The sequence below is a fragment of the Schistocerca serialis genome, chromosome 8 (assembly GCF_023864345.2).
Source record: "Schistocerca serialis cubense isolate TAMUIC-IGC-003099 chromosome 8, iqSchSeri2.2, whole genome shotgun sequence".
Classification (NCBI taxonomy): Eukaryota; Metazoa; Arthropoda; class Insecta; order Orthoptera; family Acrididae; genus Schistocerca; species Schistocerca serialis.
The window spans coordinates 486,240,642-486,263,316 of NC_064645.1; the positions used below are offsets into that span (position 1 = coordinate 486,240,642).

General features: G+C 44.2%; 1 protein-coding gene across 1 annotated transcript in view; it reads right to left on the minus strand.

Annotated features, from left to right (window-relative positions):
* The window catches only part of LOC126416109 (cholinesterase 1-like), a 346,029-nt gene that overhangs the window by 171,127 nt on the left and 152,227 nt on the right, over window positions 1-22,675 (minus strand). Inside the window, exon 2 of the mRNA XM_050083619.1 lies at window positions 9,842-10,012. Coding sequence (XP_049939576.1) covers window positions 9,842-10,012 — 171 coding nt within the window. The remainder of the gene's footprint in view (window positions 1-9,841; window positions 10,013-22,675) is intronic.

Below are 22,675 nucleotides of genomic sequence, written 5' to 3' on the forward strand. Positions count from 1 at the left end.
ACAGAGAATGTTTGGAGCATTATGGGCAGGGCCCTCCAACCAGCTCACGATTTTGACTATCAAACGCGCCAGCTGGACAGTATTGGGCTCGATATCCCTTACGAAGACATCCAACAGCTCTATCAATCCAAATCGAATACTGCTTGCATAAGAGCCAGACGTGGACCAACGCATTAATGACTTGCCCAGTTTGTCCTGAACTCTACATTTGTTTGTCTCTATATGAACAACACATTTACTGATTTTCATCTCTTTGAGATACGTACCTCGTGGCGCTTGTATTTTTTTCCTTATAGTGTAGTTCTGCAGTGATCTGCTACCTCACGGTGGCTAATGGATGCCTTTAATGGCTAACTTATTTCATAAAACTGTTGCAGTTATGAGAAATGACAATGAAATAAAATGTAGTTTTCATTTAATTGGTGAGACAAAGAGCATGGGGCAGCGAAGCACGAAACATGATATTTGTTAAGATTGATGCTGCCTTGCGATGAATGTCTGTTCGGACGAATTTCAAGCAGACATCAACATGTATTTTGTCGCTATTTTATTCTCACGTTAAACACATAACAGTGCATGCCACTCAATGTCTCTTACTTTTCTTTCACCAAAGCATCAATTTCCGTAAACAGATAGCTCGAAGATCACCTTTCAAGATTAAGTGCGTTAGGGACCTTCTATGGATGGATTTCGATCTCTTCTTTGCAGAAAGAAGTTGCTCTCAGAAACGTGTAAACTGAAGCGCCAAAGAAACTGGTATAGGCATACGTATTCAAACACAGCGACATGTAAACGGGCAGAACAAGGCGCTGCGGTCGGCAACGCCTATACAAGACAAGTGTCTGGCGCAGTTGTTAGATAGGTTACTGCTGCTACAATGGCAGATTATCAAGATTTAAGTGAGTTTCAACATGGCGTTATACTCGGCGCAGGAGCGATGTGACACAGCATCTCCGAGGTAGCTTGAAGTGGGGATTTTCCGGCACGACCATTCCACGAGTGTACCGTGAATATCAGGAACCCGGTAAAACGTGAAATCTCCAACATCGCTGCGACTAGCAAAAGATCCTGCAAGAACGGGACCAACGACGACTGAAGAGAATCGTTCAACGTGACAGCAGTGCAGCTCTTCCGCAAATTTCTGCAGATTTCAATGCTGGGCCATCAACAAGTGTCTGCGTGCGAACCATCCAACGAAAGATCATCGATATGGGCTTTCGGAGCCGAAGGCCCACTCGTGTAAGCTTGATGACTGCACGACACAAAGCTTTACGCCTCGCCTGGGGCCGTCAACACTGACATTGGACTGTTGATGACTGGAAACATGTTGCCTGGTCGGACGAGACTCGTTTCAGATTATATCAGGCACATGGACGTGTACGGGTATGGGGAAAGCCTCATGATTCCATGGGCGCTGCATGTCAACAGGGGATTATTCAAGCTGGTGGGGGCTCTGTAATGGTGTGGGGCGTGTGCAGTTGGAGTGATATGGGGCCCCTTATAGGTCTAGGTACGACTCTGACAGGTGACATAAACGTAAGCATCCTGTCTGGTCTCCTGTATCCATTCATGTCCGTTGTGCATTCCGACGGACCTGGGGAATTCCAGCAGGACAATGCGACGCCCCATACGTCAAGAATTGCTACAGAGTGTCTCCAGGAACACTCTTCTGAGTTCAAACACTTCTGCTGGCCACCATACTCCCCAAACATGAACATTGTTAAGCATATCTGGGATGCCTTGCAATGTACTGTTCAGAAGAGATCTCCGCTTCCTCGTACTGTTACGGATTTATGGTCAGCCCTGCAGGATTCATGGTGTCAATTGCTTCCAGTGCTACTTCAGACGTTAGTCCAGTCCATTGCCATGTCTTGTTACGGCACTTCTGCGTCCTCGCGGGGGCGCTACACGATATTAGCCCAGGTGTACCACTTTGTTTGTCTCTTCAGTGTAGATACAAAGTTGTAACTACAAACATCGATGGAATCATAACTAAAAGCTTGTGACGTTGTGGGAAATTGTATCAAACAATGTTTTTATACTAGTCTACAAGACTTATTTTATTATGAAAGTCATAACTAAACTGCCTGTCTCAGTGCAAGTCTATAAGTTGTAACTGTAGCTAGGCTTCCCGCACGGTCTGATACACACTAACGAGGCAAAAGCCGTGGGATAGCAATACGGACATAGAAAGATGGCGGAAGTATCACTCAATCACCTACACAAGGTAGAAAAGGGCAGTGCTTTGGCGGAGCTGCCATTTGTACTCAGGTGATTCATGTGTAAAGGTTTCCGATGTGATATTGCCGCACGACAGAAATTAACAAACTATAACGCGAGAAGTTAGTTGGAACTTCACGCATGGGACATTTCATTTCGGAAATCATTACAGAACTCAGTACGCCGAGATCCACACTGTCAAGAGTGTGCTGAGAATACCAAATTTCGATCGTCACGTCTCACCACGGACAAAGCACTGGCCGACGTCCTCCACTTAATGACCGAGAGCAACGGCTTTTGCGTGGAGTCGTCGATGTTAAGACACAACAACACTGCGTAAAATAACTGCAAAAATCAATGTGGGGCGTACGACGAACGTAGCCGTTTGCGCAGTGCAGCGAAATTTGGCGTTAATGGGATATAGCAGCAGACGACCGACGCGAGTGCCTTTGCTACACTCATCGGCTGGAGCCCCTCTCGTCGGCTGGTAACTATCGCTTGCACCCTAGACGACTGGAAACCCGTGACATGATCAGAGGAGCCCCGTTTTCAGTTTGTAAGAGGCGATGGAAGAGTTCGACTCTGGCGCAGACGCCACGAACCCATGGACACAAGTAGTCAACAAGTCACCGTGCATGCTGATGGTGGCCAGATAATGGTGTGGGCTTTTTTCCCGTGAAATGGACCGAATGCTCTGGTCCAACTGAAGCGATCATTTGACTGGACATTGTTGTGTTCGGCCAGCTGGAGGGCATTTGCAGCCATTGATGGACGTCACCAAACTTGTCCAAATGGCTCTGAGCACTAAGGGCCTTAACTGCTGAGTTCATCAGTCCCCTAGAACTTAGAACTACTTAAACCTAACTAACCTAAGGACATCACACACATCCATGTCCGAGGAAGGATTCGAACCTACGACCGTAGCGGTCGCGCGGTTCCAGACTGTAGCGCCTAGAACCGCTCGGCCACATAGGCCGGCACCAAACTTGTCCCCGAGTGATTGGTCTGAAGAACATTTTGGACAATCCCAGCGAATAATTAGGCCACCAACATGCACGACACGAATCTCATCGAATATTTACGGTACTTGGTCGAAGGGTCAGTTCGTTCACAAAATCCTGCACCGGCAAAAATTCACACATATGGCTCAATATTTCTGCAGCGGGCTTTCAACGTCTTGTAGAGTGCATACCAGGTCGAGTTGATGCATTACGCCGGGCAAAAGAAGGTGCGTCACGATATTGGGAGGTATCTCGTGACTTTTGTCACCTCAGTGAAAATTGATATTGGTGTGTCTGGCCTCCGCTTTGAATTTCCTAGCACCGCCCTTAATGTCGCTTTTCGTCGACTTTAAAAGAGCTACTCTCCGCTTCAATCACTGTGCCGTTATGTACACTACTGACCATTAAAATTGCTACACCAAGAAGATATGCAGATGATAAACGGGTATTCATTGGACAAGTATATTATACTAGAACTGACATGTGATTACATTTTCACGCAATTTGGGTGCATAGATCCTGAGAAATCAGTACCCAGAACAACCACCTATGGCCGTAATAACGGCCTTGATGCACCTGGGCATTGACTCAAACAGAGCTTGGATGGCGTGTACAGGTACAGCTGCCCATGCAGCGTCAGCACGATACCACAGTTCATCAAGAGCAGTGACTGGCGTTTTGTGACGAGCCAGTTGCTCGGCCACCATTGACCAGACGTTTTCAATTGGTGAGAGATCTGGAGAATGTGAATGTGCTGGCCAGGGTAGCAGTCGAACATTTTCTGTGTCCAGAAAGGCCCATACAGGACCTACAACATGCGGTCGTGCATTATCTTGACGAAATGTAGGGTTTCACAGGGATCGAATGAAGGGTAGAGCCACGGGTCGTAACACATCTGAAATGTAACGTCCACTGTTCAAAGTGCCGTCAACGCGAACAAGAAGTGACCGTGACCGGGACGTGTAACCAATAGGACTCCATACCATCACGCCGGGTGATACGCCAAAATGGCGATGACGAATACACGCTTCCAATGTCCGTTCACCGCGATGTTACCAAACACGGATGCGACCATCATGATGCTGTAAACAGAACCTGGATTCATCCGAAAAAATGACGTTTTGCTATTCGTGCACCCAGGTTCGTCGCTGAGTACACCATCGCAGGCGCTCCTGTCTGTGATGCAGTGTCAAGGGTAACCGCAGCCATGGTCTCCGAGCTGATAGTCCATGCTGCTGCAAACGTCGTCGAACTGTTCGTGCAGATGGTTGTTGTCTTGCAGACGTCCCCATCTGTTGACTCAGGGATCGAGACGTGGCTGCACGATCCGTTACAGCCGTGTGGATAAGGTGCCTGTCATCTCGACTGCTAGTGATACGAGGCCGCTGGGATCCAACACGGCGTTCCATATTACCCTCCTGAAGCCACCGATTCCTTATTCTGCTAACAGTCATTAGATCTCGACCAACGCGAGCAGCAATGTCGCGATACGATAAACCGCAATCGTGATAGGCTACAATCCGACCTTTATCAGAGTCGGAAACGTGATGTTAGGCATTTCTCCTCCTTACACGAGGCATCACAACAACGATTCCCCAGGCAACGCCGGTGAACTGCTGTTTGTGTATGAGAAATCGGTCGGAAACTTTCCTCATGTCAGCACGTTGTAGGTGTCGCCACCGGCGCCAAGCTTGTGTGAATGCTCTGAAAAGCTAATCATTTTCATATCACAGCATTGTCTTCCTGTCGCTTAAATTTCGCGTCTGTAGCACGTCAACTTCGTGGTGTAGCAATTTCAATGGCCTTAGTGTATATATACCTGCGTTTGAAACCGCAGTGGACTCAACACATTTTTTTGCTACGAAGACGGCGCACATTTTTCACTTCTCCTGTGTCATATAATGACATGTGAGAGCCTGTTTTACCACGAGGGCTGACTACGCAGGCGGCGAGCGAGACTGAGCGCTCGTGTTCGCTCGGCCGTGTGCTGGAAAGGCCTACCCAAGAGGTTATTTCAAAACTGTTCCACTGCAGCTGCTGTTACAATTATGTTACAGAAAATAAGAGAAAGTTTTAACTTCAATAAACCGCCACACTCATTCATCAGCTGATGGGCGCGGCTGGAATTTTGTGCCTCGGGGGAGAAACGAAAACTTTAAACATTCGGTGCTTCCTCCAATACATTCGTTAGTAATAATGTATCCAAAGCCCGTCACATTCTCATAGCACTTGAAAAGTCCAACACCTTCTTTGTAATAATGAATGTAAGCTTACTGAGAACCGCAGTATTCCTAGCATGAAATTTCCACTCTGCAACGGAGTGTACGCTGATATGAAACTTACTAGCAGATCAAAACTGAGTGCGGGGCGAGATTTGCAACTCGGGACATTGGTCTTTCGCAGGAAGTGCTCTTCCACTGACTTACACAAGCACGACGCACGACCTGTCCTCACAGTTAGGAGACGAGGTATTGGCAGAAGTAAAGCTGTGAGGAGAGGCCGTCAGTTGTGCTTGGATAGCTCTGCCGGTAGAGGATTTGTCAGCGTATGGCAAAGGTCCTGAATTCGATTCTCGGTCTGGCACGCCGTTTTAATCTGCCAGGAAGTTTTCAGTATTTCTATCCGACCATATCTTGACTCTCGTCCTATATCAATATCAAATCTGCTAATAGTCCCTTGTCACGTTATTCTGTATGTATATGAAGGGTTCAAATGGCTCAGAGCACTGTAGGACTTATCATCTATGGTCATCAGTCCCCGAGAACTTAGGACTACTTAAACCTAACTAACATAAGGACATCACACAACACCCAGTCATCACGAGGCAGAGAAAATCCCTGACCCCGCCGGGAATCGAACCCGGGGACCCGGGCGCGGGAAGCGAGAACGCTACCGCACGACCACCAGCTGCGGACAATTCCATATTTCCAGTGGAGAATTCTGGCATCTGAAGTTCAATTGCAGTGCCAAGTAGAGTACATTTCTATGTCATTTCCTGTCTCGTGGATCTCTCGTATTGATTTGAATCCTTGGTCTGCTTGTGTCTGTCGGTAATTCACACGCAATATTGAAGGAACCTCATTTTAGGGGTATTGTCATATGGTCATGTTCTAGTTGTAATCATTCTAAGAATATTGTTGATTAATCAACTAAGTAAATTTGAAGATTTGTTTGGTTAAAATTGAAGCACATCTCTAGTTGTTTTAGTCATTTGTATATAATTTTGTTTAGGAAAGTTGACTAGCCAAACTTTAAAAGATCTCTGTGCTTACCCTTAATCTGTTCCTCAGCTGATTGGAAGTAATGAGAGTTCTGATGGGAATCGTATGGACATTTGTACTATTAAAGTAAAGCTCTACCTGATTATATTTACCTAGTTATATTCAAATTTCAAGTTTTACGGGTCTTTCCAGAATGAGATTTTCACTCTGTAGCGGAGTGTGCGCTGATATGAAACTTCCTGGTAGATTAAAACTGTGTGCCAGACCGAGACTCGAACTCGGGGCCTTTGCCTTTCGTGGGCAAGTGCTCTACCAACTGAGCTAGCCAAGCACGACTCACGTCCCGTCCTCACAGCTTTACTTCTGGCAGTACCTCGTCTCCTACCTTCCAAACTTAACAGAAGCTCTTCTGCGAACCTTGCAGAACTAGCACTCCTGAAAGAAAGGATATTGCGGAGACATGGCTTAGCCACAGCCTAGGGGATGTTTCCAGAATGAGATTTTCACTCTGCAGCGGAGTGTGCGCTGATATGAAACTTCCTGGTAGATTAAAACTGTGTGCGGGACCGAGACTCGAACTCGGGGCCTTTGCCTTTCGTGGGCAAGTGCTCTACCAACTGAGCTACCCAAGCACGACTCACGCCCCGTCCTCACAGCTTTACTTCTGCCAGTACCTCGTCTCCTACCTTCCAAACTTAACAGAAGCTCTTCTGCGAACCTTGCAGAACTAGCACTCCTGAAAGAAAGGATATTGCGGAGACATGGCTTAGCCACAGCCTAGGGGATGTTTCCAGAATGAGATTTTCACTCTGCAGCGGAGTGTGCGCTGATATGAAACTTCCTGGCAGATTAAAACTGTGTGCCGGACCGAGACTCGAACTCGGGGCCTTTACCTTTGGCGGGCAAGTGCTCTACCAACTGAGCTACCCAAGTACTACTCACGCCCCGTCCTCACAGCTTTACTTCTGCCAGTACCTCGTCTCTTAGCTTCCAAACTTAACAGAAGCTCTCCTACGAACCTTGCAGAACTAGCACTCCTGAAAGAAAGGATATTGCGGAGACATGGCTTAGCCACAGCCTAGGGGATGTTTCCAGAATGAGATTTTCACTCTGCAGCGGAGTGTGCGCTGATATGAAACTTCCTGGCAGATTAAAACTGTGTGCCGGACCGAGACTCGAACTCGGGTCTTGTTCCGGTTAAAGAAATTTATTTGTTATTTGTCAAAGTGATCTGGCCTTGTAACGCAGTCTCCTGTATTATTGTGATTGTAATTTTATAATGCTTCTGATTGCAATAAAATATGTAGCAACTGCAACGGATTACTATTGTGATTTTGGTGTATCACTACCATTAAACATTTCATTGCTCTCGAGAGAAGTGTGCGTGCCGCCCGCAATAGGAGACACTGAACGATGGAAGAGCGAGGCCTCGATACCGCAGGAACCAGGAGCACCTCTGAAAACGTCGCGCGCAGCGCTGGACGAAACGTCAGGGACGACCGTACAAGTCAGAAGATTCGCCAGCGGCTGCAGAGAGAGCCTGGACTACGTGTAGCTCCTTACAGGAGTGTACTAAAGTGCGCGTCATTTATGACGGCGGCCGAGTTTAGGTTCGTTCGGCGCATCCAACGCCACAAAACAGTGTCAGCCAATGAACAGAGAACGACGTTGCCAGAGCTCGACTGCAGTGCAGTGCGCGGACGAGTGTCTTTAGTTTTAGAAACGTTCAGTCATAAATAAAGTAATTGAACAAAAGCAATCTCTTGATAGCAGACTTTCTTTTATAGAAAGTTTGGAAAAAGCATTCTTTATACCACTTGCTTCATATTCTATTAATTAATTAAACCAAACAATCAATAAGCCTCCTAATACAGGCGATAGCAAAAAAAAGGTGTTAATATCATTCTCACTAATAAAGAACAGCGGTAATTGTTTATTTCCTATTGTACTTCGACGAAACGTGAGTAATTCATAGTCATACCAACAGTATTTGTCGATATTGTGCGTGATGTTTTTGAGTCCTTCTGGAGAATATTTAAATGATGAGCTGCAGTAGTGTAATGGTTAAGGTAGTACACTACTAAACAAAAGGTTCTGAGTTCAAACCTTGCTCATTGTTTACTATTTTCTTTATTTAAAAACAATATCGAAGTGTCTTACTTCATGAATTTTATTCCTTTGATTGTCATTTTTTTGAAATTTCTAGTTCTTTGTTTCTTCATTATAATCATAAGTTTTCGGTTTTTCTAATTTTGTCCTCCAATATTTCTTTTCACAGCAATTAAAAACAATGAAGAGGCACACACACAATATTCATGTTATCTGTTTTGTTTGTATATCTTCTTTTCTGCAGTCGCTGTTTTACTATTCATATTGAAATATATTGTTTGCGACAGTATTATTATTTAGAGCAGAATTTCGGCTCATACGTTGCCGAGCTACTTGATTGTCTGACGCAATTCTTTGCTTCGCTGCTTTGGCAACATCATCATATTCAATGTTTTCGGTAACTGATCTATGTTTTGGCAAGTATTTGGTGTCCGTTGTGACAAATACAAATTTTTTGCGCACTGCGCCTCACTGATAATATATTTTAGTTTGTACGTTTTATTACGTCCACAACTCAGTTTTGCGTACTTCGCCAATTTTGTTTTAATCAGAACTTTTTAGAAAAAAGCGAAATGACTCTGGTATAAATAAAACTTTTATTACAGTCGCGAATGACGGAATATTTCTCAATAATACATACGACACCTATCTGGTACTTAAATTAAATGAGATATTTTTATACAGAAAATTTTATATGAAATTTAGCTATATTGTCCACATTCCATTCTCAACTTTCTGGCAACTAAAACGGACCATACGGAAAGTATACGCTATGGAGTTTTACCTGTGCAAACTCTTTAAAATTTCGTGAAATGGTTTACTACGTTTAATGCTGCACAATAACAGCGTTGAACATCGAAACAAAATTAAGTCGTTTATGGGGGGAAGGTATCAGTCAAAAAGATGTGTAAAAATCAAATTTTTGGGCCAAATAGTTTTTGTGAAATCGAATGATAAATGTGTCAAAGCAGTCGGAACACCATGTGTCTGCACAGCCGAGCAGTGAAGTGATGACAAAATCGCGCACAGCGCGGAATGCGGGGAGCACGTCTCTGTAGCAGCGAAAGGGTTAATGCGGCCTTGATGGCTTTACTTCATAAACTGCGCGCTCCACCTAAAGCTAAGTTTGGGAACTATACTATACTATGGCGCTGCTTCTCTTGGCGCGTGCGTCGTTTGCAACTGGCAACGCAGCAATCTCCCGCGCCTGGGCGGGCATGCGCGAGCCGCCAAGATAAAAGAATTCAACTATAGCTACAGAGCTGGTAGAGGCAGCCGTCCTGTACTGACCTTGAAGCGCTCACTGGAGGGCGCGGAGGCGTACCGCACGCCGCGGAACTCGTACACCGGCCGCCCCGTCCTGGCGGTGGAGGTGGCGGCGCCCAGCAGCCGGCTGCCGTCCGGGAGGCGCACCCACACCTCGGAGGCGGCGGGGGCGGCCGCCAGCAGCCACGCCCACACCTGCACAGCGGGGTGGTCGCTTAGTGAGTCTGCGGCCAGTGACGAAAAGAGCCGGCGGAGAGTGTAGGAGAATGTGTAAGGTGTCAGGCAAATCCAACACCTTCCATGGAAACCCTGACATAATGGCAAATCCGGCAATATGTCACATAGCTCCGAATAAATCCTGACATTAAATTAACCAAAGTAATACCAGCAACGAGTGAGCAAATGGAATACCACAGACTAACACAGGAACGTCTAAATGCATGTCATACCTTCCCACCGTGAAACAGACGAAGTTCCGAGGGGAGAAACGAGAACAGAAGGCGAGAGCAAAGCCGTGTAGGCTAGAAGGCCCTACGATAAGAGCGGGACAATGGGACACCCGCATCGCCGGCCGACCGCCAAGAGGTCCATCCCCCACCCCATGTTAAAAGATAGAGCCCTCCAGAACAACAGTATAGATCTTACGATAACACTAAAAGGGCCACACCAGCTGCAAGTTTTAGAGTGTGACTATACGCGTCCCTGTTACGTAGCAGCCGGCCGAAGTGGCCGTGCGGTTAAAGGCGCTGCAGTCTGGAACCGCAGGACCGCTACGGTCGCAGGTTCGAATCCTGCCTCGGGCATGGATGTGTGTGATGTCCTTAGGTTAGTTAGGTTTAACTAGTTCTAAGTTCTAGGGGACTAATGACCTCAGCAGTTGAGTCCCATAGTGCTCAGAGCCATTTGAACCATTTGTTACGTAGCAAACATTAAAAACAGTATCCCACCACGAAAAGTATAACGTTTCTCATTGGATAGACAGAATTTTTGTAGGCGGAGCTTAAGGTTAACATTGAGACCCTGATTGGTCAGATGAAAACACAGCCAGATAGTTTTTTTAAACCAACTTCGGTAAATTGTAGTAAGGAGAAGTTAGGAGAGAGTTGCTTCCGAGACGGCGAGGTGAGCGGAGCTGTGCTGCCCGCCGCCCCCTGACGAACACCGACAAGGTAATGAACGCACGCGATGCCGCATAAGAGCGCACAAGGCTTCACTCAGAACTGCAGAAGTCTCATGTGTCACATCTCCTTTTTACATAATACTAGTGTCGATCGTCAATTAAACTTCGTGATATTCACATTTGCTACTTGAAGTTAAAATCTGAAACGGGATGATTTTTCTGTTATAGCCACATTAGCCACTGTAATTTACGACAAGTTAAATAAGTAATTAAAGATAATTGAGGGTCACTGTATACCATTTTTGATAGTTTTCTCTTTTATGAAACTTAATTTAATCCTAGATTATAGATGTGATATGGCATAGGTCATCCTTCGATCCATTATAGAACTTGGAAACCCATTCAGGGAATATTCGTTCCCATTTTTGTTGAACGCAGTTGGTTTTTATCATCCTGTATTAAAATATTTCCTTTTATCAATAGCACGATTTATAAACAATGTTTTGTGAGTAGCATAAAAATTCCAATGGTAAACTTAACTGCTTTTTCGACGTTATTTTACCAGCTAACTAAACATAGGAAAGCCTTGAACCCCTTCCACTAAATTTAGTTAGTATTAAGATTCTTTTACAGGGAGTGCAGTGGAGCTGAAGCTGAAATCATTAAGTATTGGATTATATCATCGCTAGTCTCACTGAACTCTTCTGAACTCTACATGTCATGTGTGGTCTGGCGTTTCCTTACCAGCAACAGGTCCCAGGTCCAAACTAGTCAATTCCCTAAAAAACACGCTCAGAGCGTCGTTGCGCGAAAGTGGTAGGGAGACACGACTTAGAAAAAACAGACACCACGCAGAATGTTAGAAACGGTTTCTTCCCCCAGGAGAGTGTGCTGGATCCAGTATTAAATGACAAACACAGGGTGAATCATCACTACGAACGTGGGTGCACTCAGCGACTGTCATCAGGTTTATAAATGACAGAGCACAGCGATCAGTCGTCCTTTTTTGCAGGTTTTATTTGGAAAACCCACATTTCGGCTAATGTCTAGCCATTATCAATCCGCTGTTTTCTAGTCTTAATGCATGTCAGTGAATGACACCCAAACAACAGGGAACTGACATGCATTGAGACTAGAAAACAGTGCACTGAAAATGGCTAGGCACTACCCGAAATGTGGATTTCCCAAATAAAACCTGCAAAAAAGGATGACCGATTGCTGTGCTCTATCATTTATAAAACAGGATGAATCATCTAAAACTACCATCGCAAATATTACGGAAGTGGAAAGTAATGTGAATATGGGTTTATGACTCGACCTATTTCCATATATTTTGTTTTTTCTTATTTACCAAGAAAGAAAGAGAAAAACTGAATGTTTTCGAAAGAGAAGTGGCGAGGAAAATCTGGGGACCTGTGTTGGAGAATTGCGTATGAAGAATTCGAAAGAACAATGAAATTTATCAGTTAATGAAGCAACCCACTGTCGTCCAGAAATTAAAAAGTGTGAGAGTGCAATGCACCGGGCATGTGGCTAGAATGGAAAACAACACAGTTCCGAAGAAGGCGTTTGAGGGCACTCTCTAAGCAACAAGACCATTGGGGACCTCGCACACGGTGAAGGAAGAGGTAGAGAAGAACGTCGCACCATTAGCAATTACCGCAGGATGGAGAGAGGGAGCGAGAGGCAGAAGAAGATGAAAGCAGAGTGTTGATGCAGTGTTTGGACTACAGGGCCTGTGAGCTCTGAAAACGGGAAGAAGAAGAAGAAGGAAAGAAGTGCTGAACTGCGGGTTCCAAAAAATGGACTGGTACTCAGGGCTCCTTTTGTTAACCAATTAACATTCTGTAATAATGCAAAGTGTATTTTTTGTGCAAACAAACACTTTTTTAAAATATAACAATGCCTATTGAGACCAACAAAATAAAAGAAGGACAAATTAGAATATCAGTGGTGTTCGCGGCAGGTTTCTACTGTAGTCGTATTTCGAAAAGTTTCGACACCGACACTATGTTTACTTGGAGTGTGCTTGCGTGTTCCTTGAGCCCATTACGACTTGATAGTCAGTGTTTGGAGGTCCAACCAGTATGTCGTGAGCGGACGATGGAACTTACCGAAACAGAAAAAGCTGAATGTTGATAGTGTGTGGAGAGAATAGAAAGAATGCAGATCGTTTTTGTATGGTGTATGTGGTAAGATATCCCGATAGAAGTCAATCATCTCGGCAATTATTTATGAAACCTCTTCAGCCAATTACGTGAAATTGGTAGAGTAACACCTAGACAACGTGTAAGTAGGCTGTTTATGTTTTCTCTATGTAAGTAGGCTGTTTAGGTTTTTTTATTGGTAACGCCACCTCTGTATGACAATCACTGGCTGTGCTGTGGGCAGTCTGTGTCTGCTTTGCATTGTTGTAATACTCGCCATTGTAGTGTTAGGCAGCTGGCTGTGAACAGCGCGTAGCGTTGCGCAGTTGGAGGTGAGCCGCCAGCAGTGGTGGATGTGGGGAGAGAGATGGCGGAGTTTTGAAATTTGTCATGAACTGCGATATTTATATATGATGATATCAAGGTAAATACATTGTTTGTTCTCTATTAATATCTTTCATTTGCTAACTATCCCTATCAGTAGTTAGTGCCTTCCATAGTTTGAATCTTTTATTTAGCTGGCAATAGTGGCGCTCGCTGTATTGCAGTAGCTTGAGCAGCGGAGATTTTTGTGAGGTAAGTGATTTGCGAAAGGTATAGTTTAACGTTAGTCAGGGCCATTCTTTAGTAGGGAATTTTGAAAGTCAGATTGCGTTGCGCTAAAAACATTGTGTGTCAGGTTAAGCACAGTCTCGTGTAAAATTGTTCAAAGGGGACGTTTCATATGTCGACCCTTAGCCGAGGATACCTCACTGGAATCTTCTGATTTTTTCTTGTAGTTTGTGTAATTAGTGTAGATTTTGTTTATTGCTAGCGCGTAATTGTAGAGAAAATCTCCTTTGTAGTTGCAGTCTTTCATTGTTGTACAGTAAAACAGTTGTGGCATGCATGTAGATTTGCACCAAGTATTTCGCAGCTGCAATTAACTAGATATTATTTTCAGTGCTATGTTAATGTGTTCTCTTATTTTTGATCTTCAAATTGTGCTTTTCTGCGTTGTCGTGTGAAATATTGTGACAATTATGGCGTGTGAAAAACGTAATACTAGGCTCCAAAGTAAACTGAGAAATGACAGTGAAGACGAAAGCAGTGTGTTAGCGCCACCGAGTAGTGAATTAACTGATGTTCAAAGTAGTAATTTGGTAATTGTGAATAGGGAAATGGAGCGGGCTGCAAACAATGGTGTAGACAGTGAAACAGGTAGTGAACAGGGAAGCATTATCGATCGATCGGTCGGCAACAGCTCGCCTCAGGAATCCGAAATGACAGGACACAATTTCGCAAATACTGTAGATTCAGGTTTTGGGTCATCACCGTTTTCTCAAATAAGTCAAGACACATTTTCTGCTTGTCAAAATGTGAATGTTTCCGGTGCAAATGCACTGCCGAAAAGCGTAGAGAAACAGATTCCAGACACTAATACATTATTATTGCAATTAATGCAACAAATGGAACAAAATCAGAGACAAACACAGCAAAAGCTTAAAAAGTTAGACACAGTGGAACAAAATCTTAAAAAGTTAGACGCAATGGGACAAAATCTTCAAAAGTTAGACACCACACTTGAACAAACACGTGAAGATTTAACTAGTGAGTTACATAACATTGAATCGAAATGTCAAAAAGTCTGTAATGACATAAAAACACAAATTTGTGAGCATTTTCAACCCATTTTTTCGCGGCATGAAAATGTATTACAGAATCACGAAGCAGCCATAAAAGAACTGCAAACCATTGTTCATGAAAATCACAACACCATTTGTAAAAATTTTTGTGGGGAGCATGGGGGCTATGTAAGTAGGCTGTTTATGTTTTCTCTATGTAAGTAGGCTGTTTAGGTTTTTTTATTGGTAACGCCACCTCTGTATGACAATCACTGGCTGTGCTGTGGGCAGTCTGTGTCTGCTTTGCATTGTTGTAATACTCGCCATTGTAGTGTTAGGCAGCTGGCTGTGAACAGCGCGTAGCGTTGCGCAGTTGGAGGTGAGCCGCCAGCAGTGGTGGATGTGGGGAGAGAGATGGCGGAGTTTTGAAATTTGTCATGAACTGCGATATTTATATATGATGATATCAAGGTAAATACATTGTTTGTTCTCTATTAATATCTTTCATTTGCTAACTATCCCTATCAGTAGTTAGTGCCTTCCATAGTTTGAATCTTTTATTTAGCTGGCAATAGTGGCGCTCGCTGTATTGCAGTAGCTTGAGCAGCGGAGATTTTTTGTGAGGTAAGTGATTTGCGAAAGGTATAGTTTAACGTCAGTCAGGGCCATTCTTTAGTAGGGAATTTTGAAAGTCAGATTGCGTTGCGCTAAAAACATTGTGTGTCAGGTTAAGCACAGTCTCGTGTAAAATTGTTCAAAGGGGACGTTTCAAACGTAACAGAAGGAAACAGTTGACGGCAGAAGAGGGGGAAACTAGTGTTCTTGCAGCTGTTGCAGTTGATCAGCACGTTAGCTCCAGTGCAATCCCACAAGAAAGCGGCATGAGTCAGGTAAGTGTCCTACACATCCTCCATCTACATAGGTTCCATCCGTATCACGTCTCTCTCCATCAAGAGCTGCATGGAAACGATTATGATAATCGTGTTAACTTCTCCACATGGCAATTAAGACAGGATACTGTAGATATATCACGTAACTTGTTTAGTGATGAAGCCACATTTACCAATCATGGCCAGGTACACCGCTGAAACTTGCACTGTTGTCCCACTGACAAACCCTTTTGGCTTCATCAGGTGGAACGTCAGCGTCCAAGGAATGTAAAAGTGTGCTGTGGCACCGTGAACTACCAGCTCATAGGCCCGTTTTTCATACACGGAACACTGAACGCGCACAAGAATCGCAGCCACCTAACATACCATGTTCCACGGATGCTAGAAGACATTCCTCTGCAGACTAGGAGGAACCTGTGATACCAACATGATCGATGTCCAGCCCGTAGTCCACGAAGTAATACAGAATATATTCACGAATTGTTTACAAATCGCTGTGTTCGACACAGAGGACCTCTACCTTGGCCGGCCTGTTCCCCATATTTGACGCCTGTAGAATTTTTCTGTGGAGAAAGCTGAAAGATGCTGTCTGCAAAGACATACCAACTACACTCAACGATATGCAATGACTTATTGCTTCAGCCTGCACGGACGTCTCCGCTGAAAATGCGAGCACGTGTGCAGCGGTCCTTACTGAAAGTATGTGTTGCCGCTGCCGGCGGTAATTTTTAACACAACGTGTTGTGGTCAACCGTCTCGTTACTGGCCAGAATCTATATAACTAGCGTATGCACTTCCGTTGTTCATTAGTACCATAGGTATTGTACAAGTGTCAGTGTCGGAACTTTTCAGAATACGATTTCTCTTAAACGACTCGCACTAGAATCCTGAAACTAACACCGCTGACATTCTAATTTACCCTAATTTTAATTTGTTAATATTTGATAGGGAATTTTCCATTTCAAAACTTGTATGTCTGCACAAAATATACATGGGGTGAGATCCGGTCATAAGCAGGCCACGCTACTGGACCGCTCGTGCGAGTCATCGACCACGGAAGACACGATCGAGATGTGTCCGGACGTTAACGGCGAGGTGGGCTGCAGCACCATCATGTAGCAGCCACTTAACCTTTCGAATCATTAATGGCATTTCTTCCAGCAGGGGAGGCAAAGTCCCCCGCAAGAAACGTAGATAGGTCCGGCCTGTTAGGCGGTGTCGAAGGGAGACTGGTCCCAAAATACAGTCGCCAATTGTCCCGGCCCACACTGGTAAAGAAACTTATAAACTGTTCCCGATGTGGAAAAACTGTCGCCAGTAAGCCCTGCACACGCTGTAAGTTCAAATGTTCAAATGTGTGTGAAATCTTATGGGACTTAACTGCTAAGGTCATCAGTCCCTAAGCTTACACACTACTTAACCTAAATTATCCTAAGGACAAACACACACACCCATGCCCGAGGGAGGACTCGAACCTCCGCCGGGACCAGCCGCACAGTCCATGACTTGAGCGCGAGACCGCTCGGCTAATCCCGAGCGGCCACGCTGTAAGTCGTAAGGGTAGTAACAATTGTCATGGAGAATGTTCCACACGCTCGTGTGGTTTACCCTGTGGACTTAACATCTGAGGTCAGCAGTCCCCTAGAACTTAGAAGTACTTAAACCTAACTAACCTAAGGACATCACATACATCCATTCCCGAGGCAGGATTCGAACCTGCGACCTAGAACCGCTCGACCACACCAGCCGGCCATTATCTTCCAACTCTGGTGTCGGAACATTTCGGGTAAAGTACTTCATGATTTCCTGCTTCCTGAAACGACCCTGTCTGAGACAAACGGCGAAAAACTGCTGTAAACATTGAATGCTGTGGTTTTCGTCGGCGGGGATAGGCCTCCTGACACATCCTTGCTGCCCGCCGCCCGTTGCCATTTGCCTTTCCGTAAGTGAACACCATGTCGGCTAGCTCTCGATTCGACTACGGAACCATTAGTACAGCTTCGTACCACATACACTACACGATCAGTCAGCAAGAGAAGTGAATCGGACACAACATCACCAATTAGTATGGTAGGAGAGGGCGCTAGGGCATGACGTATAAGGAACAGTACCACCCTCTTGGAGGAAACCATGCATGCTATAGCTGTGGTTGCGTGGTACAGCGCCTATTAGACCGTAGTCTCTGTAACAAAGTACCATTGAACAAATGGTCTCTAGCATGGATACCATGCATTTTAGAACATAAGTTCATTAGAACTTTTTTGTTCCTTATCTCTCATCTATCAACCCCTAGAGTTCGTACATGGTGGAAAAAATCACCCACTATACACAACCTAAAACAATATTCATTTTTAATATTTTGTAGTTAACTTTATAGGAGACGACCAACAATTGCTCTTAATAAACGCTTTTCATGGAAAAAAGAGATCCTCTCCACCGAACTGTGGCTCACAGTTATCTGTGTCCGTATCAGATAGTACAACTGGCGCGCCTGTACAAAAGAACAGTAACATTAAAACGAATCGTTGCGAGACTATCAAAAAGCACGAAAATACATTCAAAAGCCATTTATGGAGGAACGCAACGAGAGGTACAATAACGGTCAACAATCAACACACACACATACACACACACACACACACACACACACACACACACACACACACACAAGCCATTTATGGAGGAACGCGACGAGAGGTACAGTAACAGTCAACAATCAACACACACACACACACACACACACACACACACACACACTCAAGCCAAAATTGGTGGTACCTACTAATTGTGAAATTTCCTTTTCAGTTATATCGGAAGCTTTGTTTTCTATTTTGTCTACGAAAAGCATTCCAGTACACTTTATCTCCACATTTATTTTTTCCTGTTCACCCAGTCGATATATTCAGCTGCCAAAACGCAACAGGTTATATGATTCTATTATTTTAGACCTATTTTAGCTGATTTTCATGCGTATGCCCTATTCTGGAGTATTGCTGTGCGGTGTAGGATCCGCATCAGGTGGGACTGGCGGATTACATCGAAAAAGTACAAAGAAGGGCAGCTCGTTTTGTATTATCGCGAAATATGGGAGATAGTGTCACAGATATGATACGTGAATTGGAGTCGCAATCATTAAAACAAAGGCGTTTTTCGTTGCGACGGGATCTTCTCGTGAAATTTCAATCACCAGTTTTCTCCTCCGATTGCGAAAACATTCTGTTGGCACCCACCTACATAGGGAGAAATGATCATCACGATAAAATAAGAGAAATCAGGGCTCGCACGGAAAAATTTAAGTGCTCGTTTTTCCCGAGTGCCGTTCGAAGGTGGAACGGTAGAGAGACAGCTTGAAGGTGGTTCATTGAACCCTCTGCCAGGCACTTTATTCTGAATAGCAGAGTAATCACGCAGATGTAAGTGTAGATGTAATTCTTTCGTTAATTGTCACCATAATACAGTTGCTTCAAGTATTTTCAGTTAAACGTATTCCTTCTTCTTTTTAACAAATGGCTCTGAGCGCTATGGGACTTAACATCTGTGGTCATCAGTCCCCTAGAACTTAGAACTACTTAAACCTAACTAACCTAAGGACATCACACACATCCATGTCCGAGGCAGGATTCGAACCTGCGACCGTAGCAGTCGCGCAGTTCCGGACTGCGTGCCTAGAACCGCTAGACCACCGCGGCCGGCTTTCTTTTTAACAGTTTAGAAATCTGAAAACTTGCTCTAAGGCTGCTGAGAATGGATGTGACGACATGGGGAATCTCGTTGTCTGCCTTTTGTTTCAGTTCCGAATTTTCGATCCCGATGACCTTTAATGTCAGCCGTAGCACAGATATTTATATTTTTCAGTGTAATTAGATTCAGTCACTACCTCGTTTTTCATGGGATCTTGGAACTGAGATGGAAACTTTCCCAAAATCCATTAACCCCGCGAGAAGCGGCAATTGACAGTCGTTTCTCCGTCTTATAACGTGATTGATGACTTGCAAATGATCAGCTGCCCTAAATCTACTCTTAAAGCTTGATGGTTGAATTTGCCCCTTTCGCTGGAACACGAGGGCAAGAACATTGCAATGAACTGCTGCTTCCGCACTAAAAAGCTTAGCGTTAATAGAAACCTCGAATGCTTTGAAGGAGGAAAATAAGAAACGGTTCGCGTCGTATCAGCAGCGGATCGCCCCTTGCTGCGTCGTCAGAGGCCAGCGGGTACATCTCATCGTGGCGGAAGCGGATGGAGCCGGGTCGCTGCTGAGGGCAGCCGATGACGTCAGGACATTCTGGAGGCCGTCTGATAGACCCACCACTGTGTTTCGTGTTCTGCTGGAAGCCAAGTTGACTCAGAACCGTCCGTTCCGTAACGGCGTATTACGCATTCGAGGTTACTCTTCAGTTCAGACCACCACTGTAGAACTAAACATGTAGTGGAATGGTTCAAATGGCTCTGAGCACTATGTGACTTAACTTCTGAGGTCATCAGTCCCCTAGAATTTAGTACTAATTAAATCTAACTAACCTAAGGACATCACACACATCCATGCACGAGGCAGGATTCGAACCTGCGACCGTAGCGGTCGCGCGGTTCCAGACTGTGGCGCTTAGAACCGATCGGCCACCCAAGCCGGCCAAACATGTAGTGGAGCTGTATACGACAGGGATCTTACGGTACCATACCTTCGCACAACATTTTAAACTTGATGTTTGTTTCACCCGTTGAATCAGCGTTAATATCGCTAGTACAAGGTGAAATGTTCACTAGGTTAGAAAACGACGATATCGAATCTTCTTCCAATCCATCTGTGGCATCAATCAGCAAACCAGTGTTTAATAGTATTAGTTGAAAACAGCCTTGGTTGCAATTTTAGTTTTTTTTTATTTATCAACTACGCGTTTCACCTTATTTAGGCATCTTCAGGCTGATCTACATAGAAAACAGAGAACAAATACACCTATTTAAGGATCGCGATGGCGTTGTGCAGACTTGGGTAAACTAAAAGCATGTATAAACAGATCAAATACTGAAAGAGCAAATACCTTAAGTTGGTATTTCTTAGGACGATTCTTTAGACAGTATAGCTAAAGGACATCGTCGAGTACATGAGGCCAACATCGCTTTCGTTAACCTCAGTAAATACTAGAAGTATAAAATAGTAAAAACTGATAAGAGAATTGACCAATCATCGGACACTCAGAAATGCAATCATATTGCCGAAGCCTTATGATAAGGCCTTAACCTTTCTAAATGGACACCAGTGACTTCAAGACCTGCATAACGTTTACACGTTCACAGGAGCAAATAATAGAATAAGATGGGGCTTAAGTAGTAAGCATAATGCACCGTCGTGTGCTATTACTGACGCCTAATACAGGATCACCTCAATAGGTGGCGGTGTCACGCAGCTGCAGGAAAGAATGAGAGATCGTAAACCCGATATACAGCACCACTAAAACTATATATATATATATACATATATATATATATATATATATATATATATATATAACGCACATAAAACATTAATAAGATAGAAATGCTAAAAGCAACAGCTGTGCATTAATTTATTCAAAAATTGTAACGGAGTAAAAATACAAAAGAAGGCGGTAAATTTAAAATATAATACCAGGGTGTATAATACATCACACAGATGCGGTGCCTAAACAGGTATTACGTATCATATATCACTAGAACGAGAACATTACTAACACATAACCATAATTTTGGATGAAGGGGCCCACCTATAACACGCAATACTGCGTCATACGGAGCAAGAACTTCTAACTAGCAAGAAATTCTTTTTATAAAAATACCAAAGTAAAATTATTATGCTTGAACGATACACACGAGGGTGGGAGGAAGACGTAATGCGGGTGAGCTTTTTTCAATTTCCATTTTATACTTACATTAAATTGTGTAAGATACGTCGACATTTGAAGCGACAAACTCGCAATATCATTTTCTAGTCAAAGTACTCTAAGGGCTTGGCTAACATAAGGTGAAACACGTAGTTGATAAATAAAAAAAAAAAAACTAAAATTGCAACCAAGACTGTTTCCAACTAATTATATCGAATCTTCTTGAAATTATTGATCCACATACAACAGTAGAATGGCTTTAAACGGAAATAAAATTAATTGTAGAAGGAAAAGTATACTGGCATTGCAGAATGACGTTAGCGAAAATAAAATTAAATGTAGAATGAAAAATATGCTGGCATTTTCAAAAGACGTAAACTGGTACAATATTTATTCTTCGACGAAAACTCGAAAAGAATGGATTCGAAGCATTCATGGTGTGGTGCTAAAGTGCCCATGTGTCAAAAGGCTGAATAACCACCTTTTGCAGCTCTAGACGTGCAGAAAGAGTCTATGAGGTTCTGGAAGGTACCGACAGATATGTGGTACGATGTGGATTCCATGCCATGGCCCTTTTGCGCAAGGTTTCTCGGTTGAGAATCCATGACGCGAACAGCCCGGTCGAGGTGGCACCGCAGTTTCTCGACTGAGTTTAAATCTAGGGAGTCTGCTGACCAGGGAAGTACGTCAAACTCATGCTGGGATTCTGCGAACAACATACGTACACTGTGAGCAGTGTGATACGTTGCATTGTCCTGCTGGTAGATGCCATCGTGCCGAGGGGAAACAAACCGCATGTAGATGTGGACTGGTCCCCAAGGATAGATGCATAGTTGTGTTGATCTACTGTGCCTTCCAGAATCGCGAGATGACCCAGGGAATGCCACAACATTCCCCAGACCATAACGCTCCCTCCAGGTTGCTTACAAACGTTTCACGTCGAACACGCCAACGACCATCTGTTCGATGGAGCATAAAACGTGAGTCATCTGGAAAGGCCAGCCGGCCGCGGTTACTACGGTCGCAGATTCGAATCCTGCCTCGGGCATGGATGTATGTGATGTCCTTAGGTTTAAGTACACTACTGGCCATTAAAATTGCTACACCACGAAGATGACAGACGTGAAAGTTACCGACAGGAAGAAGATCCTGTGATATGCAAATGATTAGCTTTTCAGAGCATTTACACAAGGTTGGTGCCGGTGGAGATACCTACAACGTGCTGACATGAGGAAAGTTTC